The sequence below is a fragment of the Carcharodon carcharias genome, chromosome 1 (genome assembly GCF_017639515.1).
Source record: "Carcharodon carcharias isolate sCarCar2 chromosome 1, sCarCar2.pri, whole genome shotgun sequence".
NCBI classification, from domain to species: Eukaryota; Metazoa; Chordata; class Chondrichthyes; order Lamniformes; family Lamnidae; genus Carcharodon; species Carcharodon carcharias.
The window spans coordinates 88619946-88636562 of NC_054467.1; the positions used below are offsets into that span (position 1 = coordinate 88619946).

A 16617-nucleotide genomic window follows, 5' to 3' on the forward strand; every position below is an offset into this window, starting at 1 on the left:
CCAGTGTCCTGGCCAATATTTATTCCTCAATCAAACTTACAAAAACAGATTATCTGGTTGTTGTCACATTGCAGTTTGTGGGAGCTTGCTGTGTGCAAAATTGGCTGCCATGTTTCCTACATTGCAACAGCAACTACACTTAAAAAGTATTTTCTAAGGGCTTCGAGAATTCAAGTGGTCATGAAAGGTGCTTATTAAATGCAAGTCTTTCTTTCTTTACTGAGTACTTATTGTATCAAAATCAAAATGCTGTAGGCTCAAGCCCCACAAATGGAACTAAGCACATGATCTAGGGTGACAGGATGACACTGAAGTGCGAGAGGTGCCATCTCACAAACAAGATATTACACCAAAGACCCTTCTCAGGTGAATGCTAATGTTTTCATGGCACCATTCAAAGAAGAGCAGTGATTTCTCCAGGTACCCAGGTCAAAGTCCACCAAAAGAAAATACTTTCTCATTCATGCACCTTTAATTGCTGGGTAAGGCGATGGTGTAGTGGTATTGTCGCTGAACTAGTAATCCAAAGACCCAGGATCAAGTCCCCCCATGGCAGATGGTAGAACTTGAATCCAATAAAAATCTGGAATTAAAAATCTAATGATCATCATGAAACCATTGCCGATTGTCATAAAAACCCATCTGGTTTATTAATGTCCTTTAGGGAAGGAAAACTGCTTTCCTTTCCTGGTCTGGTCTACATGTGACTCCAGACACACAGCAATGTGATTGACTTGCAGTTTGAACAAGGGGAATTAGGGATGGGCAAATAATAGCTAATGATGCCCAAATCTCATAAGTGATTTTTTTTTAAATTGGGCCTTGCTGTATGCAAATTATCTGCTACATCTGCCTACATTACTTCTGAAACTGTTGTCAGTTGGTACTGTGATCTGAGGACATGACATGGTGCCAAAAAATGCCAGTGTTAACTAATTACAGTGCAACGATTCTAGCATTTCTTGCTTAGAAACTCTGCTTAGAAAGACTGGGCTATGAATATTGTCTAAACAACTTGCGTATGTTTGTTCTCAAAAGGGATTGCCAACACAAGAATATATAAGTCTCTATAGACTAATTCAGCTAATTTTCCTATCTTGCCTTCATATCAGGAGACACACTGTCTAGATAACCAAAATGGGACTTCCCAGTGGGAACCCCAAAAAAAGCATGAAAAAGCTATAATTCAACAATGGAGAGGGCACTGAAATATAAAAACTGGGGTCCAGCAATGGAATTCAATGCTGAAACTATACAGTTGCAATAGGTGAATTGGAGTATCTCTTTTTACAATGACAATCGTATTATTTTACTGTAGGTACCTCCAATAATGAATGTTCGGTATCTCAAAAGCAAGTTACTGCGAATCACTGAAACAATATACTGCTTTAACCGTTCTTTACTGAGAGCAATTTAAAAACAATGCTACATAATATTTACAAAACAACCACTTTGGTTGAATAAATATGCCCAAAGCAGGTTATGAATTTTTAATTGCAGTTTCAACAGAAGCCACTTGAATATCTAGTTCAGGAATATAGAACTCCAATTTTGAACTGAATCAGTTATCCAACTGGCTCAAAAAGAATGTGTATGATGGTAAGATAAATACTGGAATTACTAAATATTGAAACAATTTATCAGATAACAGCTTTTATTTTCAAAATTCATGAGCAAATACTATGTTATCATTCTTATTTTTCAAAGCGTAATAAAAGTTCAATTTAGTATTGTAACTTACATCTGCAAAATACAGAGCATTGTAGACATCCACTTTTTACAAAACTCAAGAGTCTTCAGCATCAAAGCCATCCCAACCTATTTGTTAATACAATGTAACTAATGCACTTTGAGACTTAATACTTTTAAACCAACTAACTCCTCACTGTATGTTCATGTGGGGAGATGTTCAAGGACTAGACTGCAAGGAAGGAACAACTACCTTCTACCTCTCCATTACACAATGCAGTAAAATACTGTGCCTTTAAGCTAAAAAATTAAATAAGCTGAAGCATACAATGAACACCTATTAAAATGTTCCTCTCTTGTGATACACATTATTGATTGCATATATCATAGATTAATAACATTATATTCTTACTGCCCTTTCTCTAGTTTGAAAGGATCTTCCTAATTAGTTTAGACATTAGATAAAAGGGAAAGCAATACATTAAATGAACATACACATCTGGAGCAGAAGTAGGGCATTTGGCCTCTGATCATAGCTGATCTTACTGTGACCTTTACTTTCAACACTACTTTCCTGTCTGCTTTTGACTTCCTTGTCAATCAAGAATTTATCTAATGTAGTTTTAAAAATTTTCAATGACCCTGCCTCCAATGCTCTCTGTGGACTTGTAATATAAATATCTTAGTTGCTAATAGTTATCACATTTCTGAGCTTTAGCATTAAGGTTTCTTCCAGAATATAGTTAAAATAAGCCAAATCAATAGACAATGGGTTGTTTCTTCTTTCATGCAGAGGATTATGTCTACCCTACTTAAACATCCAAGTATTCATGATTTATGGGATTCAATAATTTAAAAATGCCAATGATACATTCATACTAATGCACAAAGTTAATTTGCCAGACAATTGAATTTGCATATGTTTGCAAAATACATCCCACATTTAACACTGACAAAGTTCCAACTTCAAAGTTCAGATGGAGACACATCTTCAAGGCTTCAAGGAAATTGACACATGACATTTTGCCAATGATGCTGTCACACCCCACTGTGCACTTCTACATCAGCAGGTTCTTGGAACTTGGTCTTAATGACTTAGCGTTATGATTCTGCACACTATCTTCAGCGATGTCAAAGATGACAGAAGCAGGAAGCCAGCTAACTCACTTGAAGAGATCTTTTAATTAAATGTAGGCATATATCTTATTCACAACTTGACAGAAACAGTCTTAACTTTGCATTTTCCTGTAAATTGGTTGAATATGGATACAAAATTGGCTGAGTAACAGGAAACAGCATAGTGGTAAAAGGTTGTTTTTCAGACTGGAAGAAGCTTTTAGTGGGGTTCCCCAGGGGTCAGTGTTAGGACCCTTGTTCTTCCTGATATATTTTAACGACCCTGATGTAAAGTGCATATTTTCAAAATCTGAAGATGGCACGAAACTTTGGAGTATTTTGAAATGTGAGGAAGATAGTGTAGAACTTCAAAAGGAAATAGACAGGTTGGTGGAATAGGCAGAAAGAGGCAGATAAAATTTAAGGCAAGGGCATGTGAAATAATTCACTTTGGTAGAAAGGGTACAATTCTAAAGGGGAAGCAGGAGCAGAGGGACCCGAGTTTACATATGCACAAATCATTGAAGGTGGCAGGACAAGTTGAGAGAGCAGTCAATAAAGTATACAGCATCCTGGGATTTATCAGTAGATGCGTAAAATACAAAGCAAGGAAGTTATGTTAAACTTGGATAAAACACTGATCTGGCCTCAACTGGAGTTTGGTATCCAGTTCTTGGAACCACACTTTAGGAAAGATTTGAAGACATTATAAAGATGCAGAAATGATTCATGAGAATAGCTCCAGGAATGAGGAATTTCAGTTAAGCAGACTGACTGGAGAAGCTGGAACTCTTCTACTTAGATAAGTGAAGGTGGAGAAGGGAGTTGATAAAAGTATTCAAAATCATAAGGGGTCTGGACAAAGTAGATAGCAAGTAACTGTTCCCACTGTTGGAATGATTAAGAACAAGAGGGCAAAGATTTAATGCAAAAACAGCAATGGTGACATGAAGGAAAACATTCTTACACAGCGAGTGGTTAGAATTGGGGATGTACTGCCTGACAGTATGGTGGAGGCAGGTTCAACGGCGGCATTCAAAAGGAAATTGCATTATCAATAAAGAAAAATATGCAGGGCAAACAAGGAAAAGGCAGGAGAATAACACAAGATGAATTGTTCCTATGAAGGGCCAGCACAAACATGACGGTACAAATGGTCTCCTGTGCTATAACCACTGTATGAAGTTCAAGCACAGTAATTCAGAGGTGAGCCTCATAGCTTGTTGTTCTCTTCATACAATTTCCCTTGGAAAGTATTAACTAGTTTAAGGATTCACAATCTGACAGGGTGTGGGCTCCTTCTATGGCTATAAAACCTAATTACTCTAAAAGGGTTCAAAGATCGAACTCATGTGCACGAAGGTTCGCAAGCACTTTCTTGGTTACTGGAACTGACAGGACCTGCAGAACGACGACTGCCGTCAGCCAATCACAGAGCCAACTAAGTCGAGAGGGAAAGCAACATTGGAAAGCTAGAACAAAAACAGAATTACCTGGAAAAACTCAGCAGGTCTGGCAGCATCGGCGGAGAAGAAAAGAGTTGACGTTTCGAGTCCTCATGACCCTTCAAAAGAACTGGTGAACAGAACTCGGTTTTGTTGAAGGGTCATGAGGACTCGAAACGTCAACTCTTCTTCTCCGCCGATGCTGCCAGACCTGCTGAGTTTTTCCAGGTAATTCTGTTTTGGTTTTGGATTTCCAGCATCCGCAATTTTTTGTTTTCATCTCTTGGAAAGCTAGAGGTTAGCGGAAGCAGCAGATAAGGAAACGTCCACAAAAAGATAACTGACCACAGACATCCATGATTCATCCTTTCACTAGTATTAAAGGCCATCAGGATGCCTTACAGGCGCAAACTTTCAGAACACTTTAAATATAAAATATGCTTGGAAATTTATTAAATCGTACATTGTTGACATAAATCAAATGTTTCGCAGTGACTGATGCCACTGAAGCTTGCAGCTACATGCATAAGAAAATTCTGTTCCGTGGTTTTATAGATATCTTCGAAAAAGGGCGTTTACAAATTGATTGGAATGCTTCCCTCCACCAAATACTGTACAATAAATATAAATATTCAAGTATAGACTCGATCTAACCTGTCAACTGGATTTGCTGTTCGCGAATTTTGTGAAGCCAATGTTAATTTAATCAGTGTCCTCCGCTTAGACGATTTCAACCCACTCTGCTTTTCACAACTAAATCTGTAGAAAATAGTACTTCACGATTTCTGCATCATCCATGATAAGATCTTAAGTGAAATGATGGAATTTTTCAAGGATTATAACGTTTTAAAACCCGTTCTATCTATTCATTCCACGAGATAGACATTCAGACGTGTGCATGCTGATTATTCCTGCAATGCATCCAGATTATTAATAATAAGATGCGAATTTCTTTTCATACACCTACCCCTGGCAGATAATTTTTTGGTGTTGATGATTTTGGCAGCGTATTCCTGTCCTGTCGAGATTTTCATGCATCGCCTCACCACCGAGAATGCTCCCCTGAAAACAATCGATCACATATATACAGATATATATCGTTCAAACAAAAATGGTACAGGTAGACAACTTAACCCTCACCACATTACAACACTGTCTCAAATCAGTGGCGCGCAAACTCCGCATTAAATGAACAAAAATAGCAAAACAAATTAAGCGCACCGAAGTATCGAAATGCACTGAAATTTGTGTTTTCCAAAACACATCGTGTGGTTTTGCCAACACAACATAAATAAGAAAACATGTCAGGATAATCGGTGCAGAATCCGGGCATGAGACACTTTCCTCCAGAAAACGACACCACATATTTTGCTGAATTTTATGCCTCGAGTCGGGCAGTATCCTTATAGCATGCCTGGGCATTTACATTTAAGAAAACGTAACCATGCACGATAAGACTGCGCTCCATAAAAAACATTAACGCGAACCTCCGCCAGAATACTAATGCATATCGCAAGTAAAGAAAATACGTTGGAAATACAACTATGTCAATTTTTTTTAAAAAAACATCAGTCGGATGACAAGATTTGCCACCGTACTTTCCAAGTTCCTCGAAGAGCTGGTATTCGTCCGTGAACCTGGTACACGTTGTAGTCGAAGCCATGGTGAGGGCGGGCGACTGTAGCTTGTTGTCTCCGGTGTTTCAGGCTGCTCGCCGATTTCCCCCTTCGATGGACCGCAACCTGGCTGGGACAAAACCTGGCTGGCTGGCTGACTCAAGGTGCGCACCTCAGAGCCGCCCGTCTGCTCCCTAACCCGAGGAGGGTGGGGGTAAGCAGAAGGCGGGGTTCGAGCTGCTGCTTCTCCTGGTCCCGGGGCGGGTGTCGGAGGGGCTGTGTGGATGTGTGCACGACAATGTGTGTGGGACCCAGTCAGAGTGACTGCACGCTCCTGCCTATGTGTGTCACTAAAACCTGCAGCAGCTTCCCGGGAGTCCGTGTCACTTTAAACTAACACTCCCTCTTTCTCCTCATAACATCGTGGTGCAGCCTACACTCAGTCTGTCAGTCAGCCAGTCTGATAGTCAGTTTCTCCTCCCTGACCTCTCCACTCCCTCTCTATCTCCTCAAGATAGGAAACATCAGTCTCTCGCCCGCTTGCTGAACCCTCCTCAGCCCTACCACTACAGGGAAATGAGAAAATAAAAACCCAGCTCCGGACTCTCTCAACATCTCGCGATATATTTTACAAAAACAGCCAGAGCGGATTACTACTGGCTGGGGCTGGGGGAGGGGAAAGGCTGACGTCAAGTGGCAAGCCGGGGAAAACTTGGATTTTACATTTCAAAAGACAAATACTCATGAATTAAAGAAACGTCGCTTGAAGGCGATGCCGAAAGTTCTGTTAAAACTGCAGCCTTTAATTCGAAATGTTAAAGCGATACCCTTAGTTTATTAATGCGAAAACTTTCATTTATTTTAGTGAGGTAAATATTGAGCTGGTTTGCAGCCTCGTGTCGCAGAGATGGATTATGAGCGGGCTAATGAAGGACTGCTGGGCACAGAAAGCCTTTCTTTGCTCGTCTGTTCATTAATTGCTCAATCAATCTATTATTTTAGCTTTTTTTTGATGGGTTGGTACTGGCACATGAAAATAATGTTGTATTTATTGCTGCTCATATTTTTCAATGCAGCTTCCTCTTGCCAAGGAGAAACTTTGCCCGCTGACCTGAGATCAGAGCCGAGCCCAGATTGTGTTTGTTCAGCGCCACCCGGCTGGGCAGCTCTCATTCGCCCCTCGTTGAGCAGCCGCCAGTTTGAGGGACTGTAAACCAGCGTGTGTCCACACTGGGCAATAAACTGGGTCCCTCTCCCAGTTCCCTCGAATTAACGCCTGCTCCATCGCTGTTATTGGTCACCGCTGCCGCAGTCTTGGGCCTTTTAATGCAGCAGCCAGAACCAATTGCTAGTATTTTACAGCGGGGACCAGGCTGGACAGGTAACATGCTTTTTTAATAGTTCAATCGGTATTAATAGTTCACAGGAGAATGTTGTTTCACAACATGTAAGCAAATGGTATCAAAAGTCATGTAGATGGTTGCCAATATGGAAGGAAATTAGGTTACTAATTATACATGCTGGATGTTTTATGCTGTCAGCCAATGTTCTGCAAATCAAATCTATTTGTTTACTTTTGAAGATATCAAAAACTGGTGCTTCAAACCTTCCATGTACCTTGGAGATAACACTCTGGTGTCAGGTGGGTCGCATGTGTGGTAGCACAAATGCATCGGAGTCAAAAGGTTCAAGTCCCACTCCAAAGACTTGAGTTCAAAATCTATGGTGATGGTCCAGAGTAGCACTGAGGAAATGCTGCACTGTCAGAGGTGCATCTCTCAGAAGAGATGTTATACCAAGGCCCTGTCTACCCCATCAGGTAAATGATTAAATAATGCTACGTCAAAGGAGATTAGGTCAGTTCTCCCAGTGTCCTGGCCAATATCAATCTCTCAACGATGTCATCAAAACAGATTATCTGATTGTTGTTTATAGGCCTTGACTGCACAAATTTGCTGTTGTGTTTCCCAACTAACTCTTTAAAATTACTTGGTTGTAATGTGTGGTGTCACACCACGCCTTGTTGCTCCTAAGCGTTAGTAGCTTCTAGCTGGAGTGATGATGTTCTGCTTTGCTTCAGAGATCAAACTGCTGTTCAGTATGATGGGGATACCTGATGTTATGGTAGTTTTGGAAGGTCAAGTATGCCCATCCAAGGCATGGAATGGAGTTCACTGAGTGGAGCAATGCATTGGGAACATTAAGTAGGAGTCAAGAGCAGTAGAGAACATTACTTCAAAAAAAAGAGTACCAGAACGAAGAGGTAAGAACAAGACTGCCATCACAAAGTGAGAGGAGGGTGAAAAAGAGTGTCTCCATGCCTTGGGGGGTGGGGGGGTCTGAGGAGTAGAGGGGAAGGGAGGAAAGTATCTGCATGTCACTGTGACAACTGTACAAACAGAGGGCTGCATTTTTCTGGCCACATGGTAACAGGCTTGAAGGCAGTGGAGGGAGAGCTGGGGGGGTAGTAGCCTTCCTGTTGTCAAGGAACTTTCCCAGGAATGGGCTGGGAGTAGGATCAACTACCCGCTCCATAGAGATGCTTAAGGCCCAAATTAAGTGCAACTTTGCAGCCTCACCAGCGTTTTTCCACCAGTGGAGTGCCCACCCACCCCCATACCCATCCTGTGCAAAGGCTGCCAGCTTAATAGAGGGCAGGAAAGGCGGCCTGAAAAATTCACCCACAAGGGTTTTCCCTCTGGTTCAAGGGGCTTAACAGCTTTGCCCATCATAATTTTAAATTTCAAATTGCGCCTTCAAGGATGCCTCTACTTTGAGGTCTTTGAATAGACTCAACAGTGCCCACCTCTCCCTGTGGGGCTTTCAAGGCTTCAGAACTTCCAGCCCTCTGATTATTTTGGAGGCCATCTCTGGAAATATTGCACCATTGGCCTTGGCAAACATGGGTTTGCAACTCCCACTCAGTTGCAACATCAGGGACTCAAAGCCTGCAGTAAATTCTAGCCCAAAGTCTTAAAACAATCTAACAGATATTGCAACTGAGTACCAATACATATACACAATTGTCCACATCTTTTTTAACCAGATAAGGAACCATCTTGCATAATCTTCCATTATACAAATAATAGAATATGAGACATACCTGCAATTCATTTGTGATTAATTTGTGCTCCGCTACACTTTCAGTGTAACTGCATACTCAGGCCTATGTTCGGGGCTGTTTTTGGCTTGTCAGTTTTGTGGAAGGCAGCGTCAGTTTTTTTGTAGCTTGTCATTTGAGTTTATGGGTTTTCTAGGTTAGCATGTATAACAAAGGAAACAAAGGGGCATCATGTCCTGTGATAAAGCACAGTCCAGATTTAAAAGAAAATACAAGAAGCTCTGCCTTGCTAAGGGAGTGTATGATTCCAACAATGTACATTCAAACAAAGTTTAAAATAAATAAGATAGGCAGTGCTGGTACTGTTGGAAAAATCATAAGTAAATGAAAAAGCATGAAACAAGAAACACTCATTACATCAAGTTCTCCTAATACCATGTGTGATATACTGGTCATCCATCTTGATATCTTCACCATTCAACCTTCCAAAAACTGACAACCCAATAAAGTCCTGCATATAGGCCTTAAACATGTAGTTAAAATGAACATGCTGCAGAACATGATGTGTTCCTGACAGCATCCTTCACCCAAGCAACATAAGAACTATTGTTTTCTGGGGATTATTTCATCACTGCACTCTGTATCTACTACTGTAATCATCATCCCTAATCATATATTTAACCAACTCCTCTTTATACAAGTTAATTATCTTAGCCTCAACTGTTTTTGTTGAAAGTTTGACCTACATATACACTCTCAAGTAGTAAAAAGGTTTGTTCTAAAACCTGATTTCTCAATGCATTTAAAGACTCTAATTGTGACTTACAATCTACGTGCAAACATCATGTTTATATCAATATGTCATAGAAACATAGAAAATAGAAGCAGAAGTAGATCATTCAGCCCTTCGAGCCTGCTTCACCATTCAATATGATCATGGCTGGTGCTCTATCTCAACGCCACACTCCCGCTCTCTCCCCATACCCCTTGACACCTTTACAGCCCAGAAACCTATTTCAAATTTCCAGTATCCACAGTATTTTGCTTTTACCAGAAATCTATTTCTTTCTTAAATATATTCAGTGACGTGGCCACGGCAGCCTTGTGTGGTAGAGAATTACACAGGTTCACCACCCTCTGAGTGAAGAAGTTTCTCCTCACCTCAATCCTAAATGGTCTACCCCATATCCTGAGACTGTGACCCCTTGTTCTAGACCTCCAGCCAGAGGAAATATCGTCCCTTCATCCAGTCTGTTCATCCCTGTTAGAATGTTATGTTTCAATGAGATCTCCTCTCATTCTTTTAAACTCCAGTAAATACAGGCCTAATCAGCCCAATCTCTCCTCATATGACAATCCTGCCTTCCCAGGAATCAGTCTGGTAAACCTTTGCTGCCCTCCCTCAGTGGCAAGTGTATCCTTACTTAGGTAAGGAGACAAAAACTGCACACACTACTCCAGGTGAGGTCTCACCAAGGCCCTGTACAGCTGCAGAAAGACATTCTTGCTCCTATACTCTGGTCTTCTCACTATGGAGGTCAGCATACCATTTCCCTTCTTAACTGATTGCTGCACCTGCATGCTTGCTTTCAGTGATTGGTGTACAAGGACAACCCAGGACCTTTTTACATCAACATTTCCAGTCTATCACCATTTAAATGATACTCTGCCATTCTGTTTTTCCTACCAAAGTGGATAACTTAACACTCAACTTGTCTAAATTGCCATGAAGCCTCTTTACATTCCCCTCGCTGCTCACATTCCCACCACGTTTTGTGTCGTCAGCAAACTTGGAAATATTACATTTGGTTCCCTCATCCAAATTATTGATATACTGTGGATAGCTGAAACCCAAGCACTGATCCCTGCGGTACCCAACTTGTCACCACCTAACACTCTGAAAAAGACCCATTTATTCCTACCCTCACTAATTATTCCACTGGTTCTCCCTTATTTATTTTGCTGATTACATCCTCAAAACACATCAGTAGCTTTGTCAAAAATGATTTCCCTTTATCCCTAATTGGACGGGCCTGGAAGCAGACACGAAATGCATTGCCGCCTGCGATTGGCCCCCGACCGTGATCTTACGTTGGCTGGCCAATTAACGGCCAGCCTGCGTGAAACACACCCGGAGAAAGGCTCAGCACTGCCACTGGTGGGCGGGAAGAGGGCAGGCGCTGACGTCACCATGGGTGCTGTTGAGTGCTTCCAGTAAGTTCCCTAAAAGCAGACAGCTGCCTCAGGGAGCTGCAGAGCTCCCAATAATAAAAGAAAGCCCAATATGCTGCAAAAAATGTCCATGCAGCACAATCAAGCAGCTGAAAACAGACCTCATAAAAAAAAGTCTCCAGATACTTTTATTTTAAATCCTAGCGGAGATTTCATCCTGCCCTTGGATGAGGTTTCATCAAAAATGTGAAGCCCGCCTGGACATTTGGCCTGTCTGCCAACTGTTAGGTTGTACCAGCCACGAAAAATCGCTGACAATTGGGACATTAATGGGCTTACTTGCCCTCTCAATTGTCGACGGGCGCTTTGACTTTCGAGCGTGCCTGCCGAGCGAAATATCATGCGAATGCGCAATGACATCGAGATAGTCGCCCTTCGTCACCTCGTGCGATTTCATGCCCGTTCAGGTCGGGCACATGCCCGCCCTTGGGACATAAAATTCTGAGCCATGTTGACTTTGTCTAATCCCATTGATATTTTTTAAGTGTCCTGAGATGAGATCCTTTATAATTAACTCTAGCATTTTCCTTACAATTGCTGTTAGGCTAGCCGGTCTGTAATTTGCTGTTTTCTCCCTCCCTTTTTTAAATAGTGGGGTTACATTTACCACCCTCCAATCTACGGGACTGTTTCAGAATCTACAGAATTTGGGAAGATGACAAACACGCATCTACTATTTCCATGGCCACCTCCTTTAGTACCCTGGCATGTAGATTATCGGGCCCTGGGCATTTATCGGCTTTCAGTTCCATTAATTTCTCCAGCACTACTGTTTTAGTAATACTAATTTCCTTCAATTTCTTTCTCACTAGACCCTTGGGAAGTTATTTGTGTCTTCCTCCGTGAAGACAGAACTAAAGTAGTTGCTTAATTGCTCTGCTATTTCCTTGTTTTCTATTATAAATTCTCCCGTTTCAGACTGTAATGGACCCATATTTGTTTTCACTAATCTTTTTCTTTTTTTATACTTATAGAAGCTTTTACAGTCCGCTTTTATGTTCCTTGCAAACTTACCCACATACTCAATGTTTCTCCTCTTAATCAATTTTTTGGTCCTCCTTTGCTGAATTCTAAACTGCTCCCAATCCTCAGGTTTGCTACTTTTTCTAGCAACTTTATATAATGCCTCTTTGGATCTAATACTATTCTTAATTTCTTCTGTTAGCTATGGCTGGGCCACTTTTCCTGTTGTGTTTTTGCACCAGAAAGGAATGTATAACTATTGCAATGCATATATCCATTCCTTAAATGTTATTCACTGCCTATCCACCACCATGCCTTTTAATGAAGTTTCCCAATCTATCTTCACCAACTCAGGCCTCATACTTTCGTAGTTTCCTTTGTTTAGATTTAGGACACTAGTTTCAGACTGGACTACTTCACTTTCCATCCAAATGAAGAGTTCTATCATATTATGGTCACTGTTCCCTAAAGGACCCCGCACAACAAGATTAACCCCTTCTCATTGCACAATACTAAATGTAGGATAGCCTGTTCCCTAGTCAGTTCCTCAACATACTGGTCTAAAAAAAATCTCATACACGCTCTAGGAATTCATCCACCACTGCATTATTCTTAATTTGTTTTGCCCAGTCTCTATGGAAATTAAAGTCACCCATAATTACTGTAGCAGACTTGTACATGCATCTCTAATTTCCAGTTTAATGCCATCCCCTAACTTATCACTACTGTTTGGAGGCTTATAGACAGCTCCCACTAATGTTTTCTGCCCCATGTTGCTTCTTAGCTCCACCCAGACTGATTCTACATCTAGATTTCCTGAGCCAATATCCACTCTCACTATCATATTGATTTCATCCTTAACTAACAACGCTACGCCACCTCCTTTTCCTTTTTGCCTGTCCCTCCTAAATATCAAGTGCCCTTGGATATTCCGTTCCCAGCCTTGGTCACCCTGCAGCCATGTCTACGTAATCACAATCATATTGTACCCTTTTACATCTATTTGTGCTGTTAGTTCTTATTGTGAATGTTCCATCCATTCAGATAGTGGCTTTAGATTTGTCTTTAACTTTTTTTACACAACTTTTTTGTACTCTGACCCTATTTGCTGTTAGTCCTTGTTTCCTCTGCCTTCCACTTTTGCTTTCTACTTTTCCGTCTTTCATTCCTATCTTTGTTTCCCTCTCTTGCATCTCCCCTTTCAGCCCCCCCCCCCACCCCACCCCAAATCTAGTTTAAACCCTCCCCCACATTATTAGCAAATACCCCTATGAGGATATTAATCCTAGTCCTGCTGGGGTGCAACCTGTCCAACTTGTGCAGGTCCCATCATCCCCAGAATCAGTTCCAATGCCTCAAGAATATAAATCCCTCCCTCCTCCACCATCTCTCCAGCCACGCGTTCATCTGGTCTATTTTCCTATTCCTGATCTTGCTAGCATGTGACACTGGGAGTAATCCTGAGATTAATACTTTTGAGGTCCTGCTTTTTCATTTATTTCCTAGCTCCCTATACTCTGCTTTCAGGACTTCACGCCTCCTTTCACCAATCTCATTGGTACTGGTATGGACCACAACCTCTGGCTGTTCACCCTTTCCCTTCAGAATGTCCTGCAGCTGCACAGTGACATCCTTGCACCTGGCACCAGGGAGGCAACATACCATCCTGGTGTCATATCTTCGGCTGCAGAAACATCTATTTGTTCCCCTTACCACAGAATCCTCTATCACTATTGCTCTCCCACTCATCCTCCATCCACCCCCCCCCCCCGTGCAGCTGAGCCACTCATGGTGTCATGGACTTGGCTCTTGCTGCCTTCCCCTCTGAAACCTTTTCCCCCAGCAGTATACAAAATGGAAAATCTATTGGAGAGGGAGATGGACTGAGGGGACTCCTGCACCACTTGCCTAGTGCTTTTACTCTGTGTGGTGGTCACCCATTCCCATTCTGCCTATGTGCTCATTACCTGCGGTGTGCCCACCGCACTGTATGTGCTATCCATGAAGATCTCATCCTTGCGGATGCTCTAGAGTGACTCCAGCCGCAGCTGCAGCTCCAAAACGTGGATTTCAAGTAGCTGCAACTGGAAACACTTCCTGCACACATGGTCTACCTAGACACTGGAAGAGTCCCTTGCTTCCCACATCGCAGAGGACCATAGGACCATAAGACGTAGGAGCAGAAGTAGGCCAATCGGCCCATCGAAGGGGAGCATTCCACTAGGCTGAGGTGCCCTGCCATGACTTACCTTTAAGTTACTCCCTTTACTTTTAATTCCTCTAGTTTAAAGAATATTAAGGACAGAAGAAATACTTACCAGGCCCTACTTACCAAAGCTGCTGCTCTTCTTACTGAGGAAAGGTTGAAAATGAAAGGATCAATTCCTTCCCTCTTCAACAAACTCCCTCTCTCACCAAACGCCAACTTAAGTACTCTAATGCAGCCCAAAGCATCACTCCAGTGCAGACAAAAGCAGCACTGTAGATGGCTTGCTTTTATGCTGTCTGAATCTAGCTTCTGAAAACCTGTTAAGCCAGTTAACTAATTAACTAGCTGCAGCTGCAAGCAGAGCCTGTATAACCCCTGTTCTAAAACTGGACTAAAACTCACCTTCTCCCAACCCAAAGAGCAACTTCTAGTTAGTTGCTAAATTAAAGAAAGATTAGACTTTAGGTAGAAATTAACCCTTGATAGTCCCTTTCTCACCAAACTACAAATGAAGCGCTCTAATGGAGCCCAAAACAGCACTCCAGTGTGGCCGTCTCTCAGTGTTTAAACAAAATATTAGATCATGTCTCTCCTCATTTTTCCATTCTTCGGTGAAAAAAGTTCAGCTTTATCCCTCTCTCCTCAAACTTCAGAGTCAAAGTCCCAGAATACTCATTCCAGTTCTTTGGACCCTCTGCAAGTTGTTGATGTCTTTCTGAAGGCTGTGTTCTCAGAAACATAGAGAATTTCCCAAATGTGGCATCCCAAGTAATCAAGACAAAATTGAAAGGTCTTTGTTAGACAAAGTTCTACAAAAGACACATAATTAGAAGTTGCATGTTTTTGGAGCAGATAAGATTATGGAAACCATTACGTGATCATCTTCTAAGTAGCTAATGTTATTAAAGACTATCTTGAATTAACCATTTATATCAGTATTGAAATTTGCAGAATGCCAATATGAAATAATTATGAATATTAGAAGCATGTAAAAGAATACTTGAAAATGTGATTTGCTATCCATATTGAGTTTCCTGACATCACACATATTTCCTATATACAGTGAGTAAAATAAAATTCTAAATTAACTTACTAAAATCAGGTCATGATATGAATTTGGTCCTCTCCTCTCAGAACTTAGAAAAATGAAAGCTATATTCCTTTGTGGTAAGTCCATTTTTAAAAGTTGTATCTCAATCATTTGCCTTTATTCTAGCAATTTATTGTGTACTCAGAACAAAAGAACATAAGAAATAGAAACAGGAGTAGACCATTCAGCCCCTCGAGTCTGCTCCACCATTCAATAAGATCATGGCTGATCTTCTTGTGTTTCGATTTCCACATTCCCATCTAACCCTGATAATCTTTGATTCCCTTGCCTAACAAGAGTCTATCTACCTCTGCCTTAAAAATATTCAATGACCCTGCCTCTGCCACTTTCTGAGGCAGAGAATTCCAAAGTTGCACAACCCTCTGAGAGAAAAAAATTCTCCTCATCTCTGTCCTAAAATGACGACCCCTAATTTTAAAACATTGCCTCCTAGTTGTGGACTCACCCACAAGATGAAACATCCTTTCAATATCTATCTTGTCAAGGCCAGTTAGGATCTTGTATGCTTCAATTAAATCACCCCTCACTCTTCTAAACTCCAGTGGAAACAAGCCTAGTCTGTCCAACCTTTCCTCGTAAGACATTCCACTCATTCCAGGTATCAATCTTGTAAACCTCCTTTGAACCACCTGCAATGCACTCACACCCTTCCTTAAATAAGGAGACCAAAACAGCACACAGTATTCGAGGTGCGGTCTCAACAATGACCTGTATAACTGAAGCTTAACATCCTTACTTTTATGTTCAATTCCTCTTGGATTAAAGGATAGTATTCCATTAGCCTTCTTAATTACTTGCTGTACCTGCATACTAACTTTTTGTTTCTCATGTACTAGAACAACTAGATCCCTCTGCACCTCAGAATTATGCAGTCATTCTCCATTTAAGTAATACTCTGCTTTTTTGATCTTCCTGCCAAAGTGAACAACTTCATATTTTCCCACATTAAACTCCATTTGCCAGATCTTTGGCCACTCACCCAACCTATCTATATCCATCTGCAACCTCCTTATGTACTCCTCATGACACACTTTCCTACCTCTCCTTGTGCCATCTGCAAATTTAGCTACCATGTCTTCATTCCCCTCATCTAAGTCATTGATGTAAATCGTAAAAAGTTGAGGCCCCAGTATAGACCCCTGTGGGACTCCACTCTTCACATCCCGCTAATCAGA

General features: G+C 41.4%; 1 protein-coding gene across 7 annotated transcripts in view; it reads right to left on the minus strand.

Moving 5' to 3' along the window:
* LOC121289434 (calcium/calmodulin-dependent protein kinase type II subunit delta) overlaps window positions 1-6447 on the minus strand; it is a 346749-nt gene extending 340302 nt beyond the window's left edge. For 3 of the 7 annotated variants that reach the window (XM_041209091.1, XM_041209266.1, XM_041208958.1), the window contains exons 1-2: window positions 5849-6445; window positions 5218-5312 (exon numbers count right to left, since the gene is read on the minus strand). In XM_041209091.1, coding sequence (XP_041065025.1) covers window positions 5218-5312; window positions 5849-5913 — 160 coding nt within the window. In that variant the 5' untranslated portion in view covers window positions 5914-6445. Of the gene's footprint in view, window positions 1-5217; window positions 5313-5848 lie in introns of all 7 variants that reach the window. The other 4 variants (XM_041209180.1, XM_041209331.1, XM_041209007.1 and 1 more) reach the window with 3 other exon arrangements.
* Between the last annotated feature and the right edge of the window lie 10170 nt (window positions 6448-16617).